Below are 1,296 nucleotides of genomic sequence, written 5' to 3'. Positions count from 1 at the left end.
ATGGCGATCCGGAAGAGTTATTTGATTGATTCATTCAGACATTCATGCTTCACTTCTAACTGCCTGTGATTACTGGTTATATAACTATGGACAAGTTTGAGAAGCCGTAGATAGCAATTCCACGGAGAAAAAAGAAAGATAATGGTAATTATCTTAAAGTTATCCATAAGTTTTAAACTCAATCGTTCGTCGGATTGATCAATTTCTGAATACTAGTTGATCGATACACAGATGGTATTGACGGAATAACTTTGCATATATATCGTAAAGAAGAATAGCTGAAGGATAATGACGCCAAAAAGGCTCACCTCCCCCTCCCCCTGCCAAAAAATTTTTTATATATAGAGAGATAAGTTGAATGTAATAAATTTTAAGTAAGCAAACTTTTTAATATATTTTGAATTCATTGCATTACAGAGTTGGATTAGCTTTTGACCACGAATTCAGAAAGTTTTGTGGTCAACTGTATATAGTCGAAAATTTATCAAGTGATGGAAATGTGGGGGCGATGTTATCAGAAGCAAGTTATGTCGACAATTTCATCAGTGAACAACATTTGGAAATGAACATTTCTGGTGTTGAAACCTGCCTGGTGATGTATCAGATGCTTGGGGTTCAAATTTAAGAACTTATTTATATAAAAAGTTCTTTACCAATTTCGTTAGTGATGTTTTGCCTGGTAATAATGATGGTGATACAGATAGAAGGGAAGATTGACTTGATGAAATGATGGTATACAATGTAGAGTATGCAAGAGATGACGCGCAAAGAATGGAATATTCTTCGCAAAGTACTTGTGATACAAAACTGGCTATCGGAATCATCGAAAAATAGTAGTCATATTGGACTGTTTTGCAAGCACATTTTATACAAGAAATACTAATAATGGTTTTATATAGGAAATGGAATTTCTTTCTCATATGAGTATTTCGGAATTTTTCGATTTCAATGGTTTGTTCGGGAAATATCGGGAAAGCAGTATCGGAACAATGTGAGGTAATCATTTATTATAACTTAAATCTGTAAATGGTTACAAGCAAAGTTTTAAAATGTGCATTACTTCCATTCTTCATTTTAAAATTTGCATTACTTCCATTCTTCACTTGTTTTAGTTGGAATTGTGAATCAATCGTATCATGTTGAAGAAAACATTTGTTACGATCCTTTGAATGCACCAACACCTTCGGATGTTGCGCATGAATTATTGGATCGGAATCCCACTTTAGAGTTGCAACAGGTTTTGTTTTATACAAAATTTTATACAAAATTTAACAAGATTTGAAAAATTCGAAATAA

General features: G+C 32.9%; 1 protein-coding gene across 1 annotated transcript; it reads left to right on the top strand.

The window, feature by feature from the left end:
- Window positions 1-501: 501 nt before the first annotated feature.
- Window positions 502-1,237, top strand: LOAG_15373 (hypothetical protein; the record flags this gene model as incomplete). The annotated part of the gene is made up of 3 exons (XM_003150865.2): window positions 502-613; window positions 900-951; window positions 1,113-1,237. Coding segments are annotated over exons 1-3 (282 nt in total), but the record flags the coding sequence as incomplete, so codon positions are not given.
- Between the last annotated feature and the right edge of the window lie 59 nt (window positions 1,238-1,296).

Source organism: Loa loa (genome assembly GCF_000183805.2).
Source record: "Loa loa unplaced genomic scaffold supercont3.1040, whole genome shotgun sequence".
Classification (NCBI taxonomy): Eukaryota; Metazoa; Nematoda; class Chromadorea; order Rhabditida; family Onchocercidae; genus Loa; species Loa loa.
The sequence above is the reverse complement of the archived record's forward strand: the minus strand, read 5'-3'. Positions and strand labels throughout refer to the sequence as shown.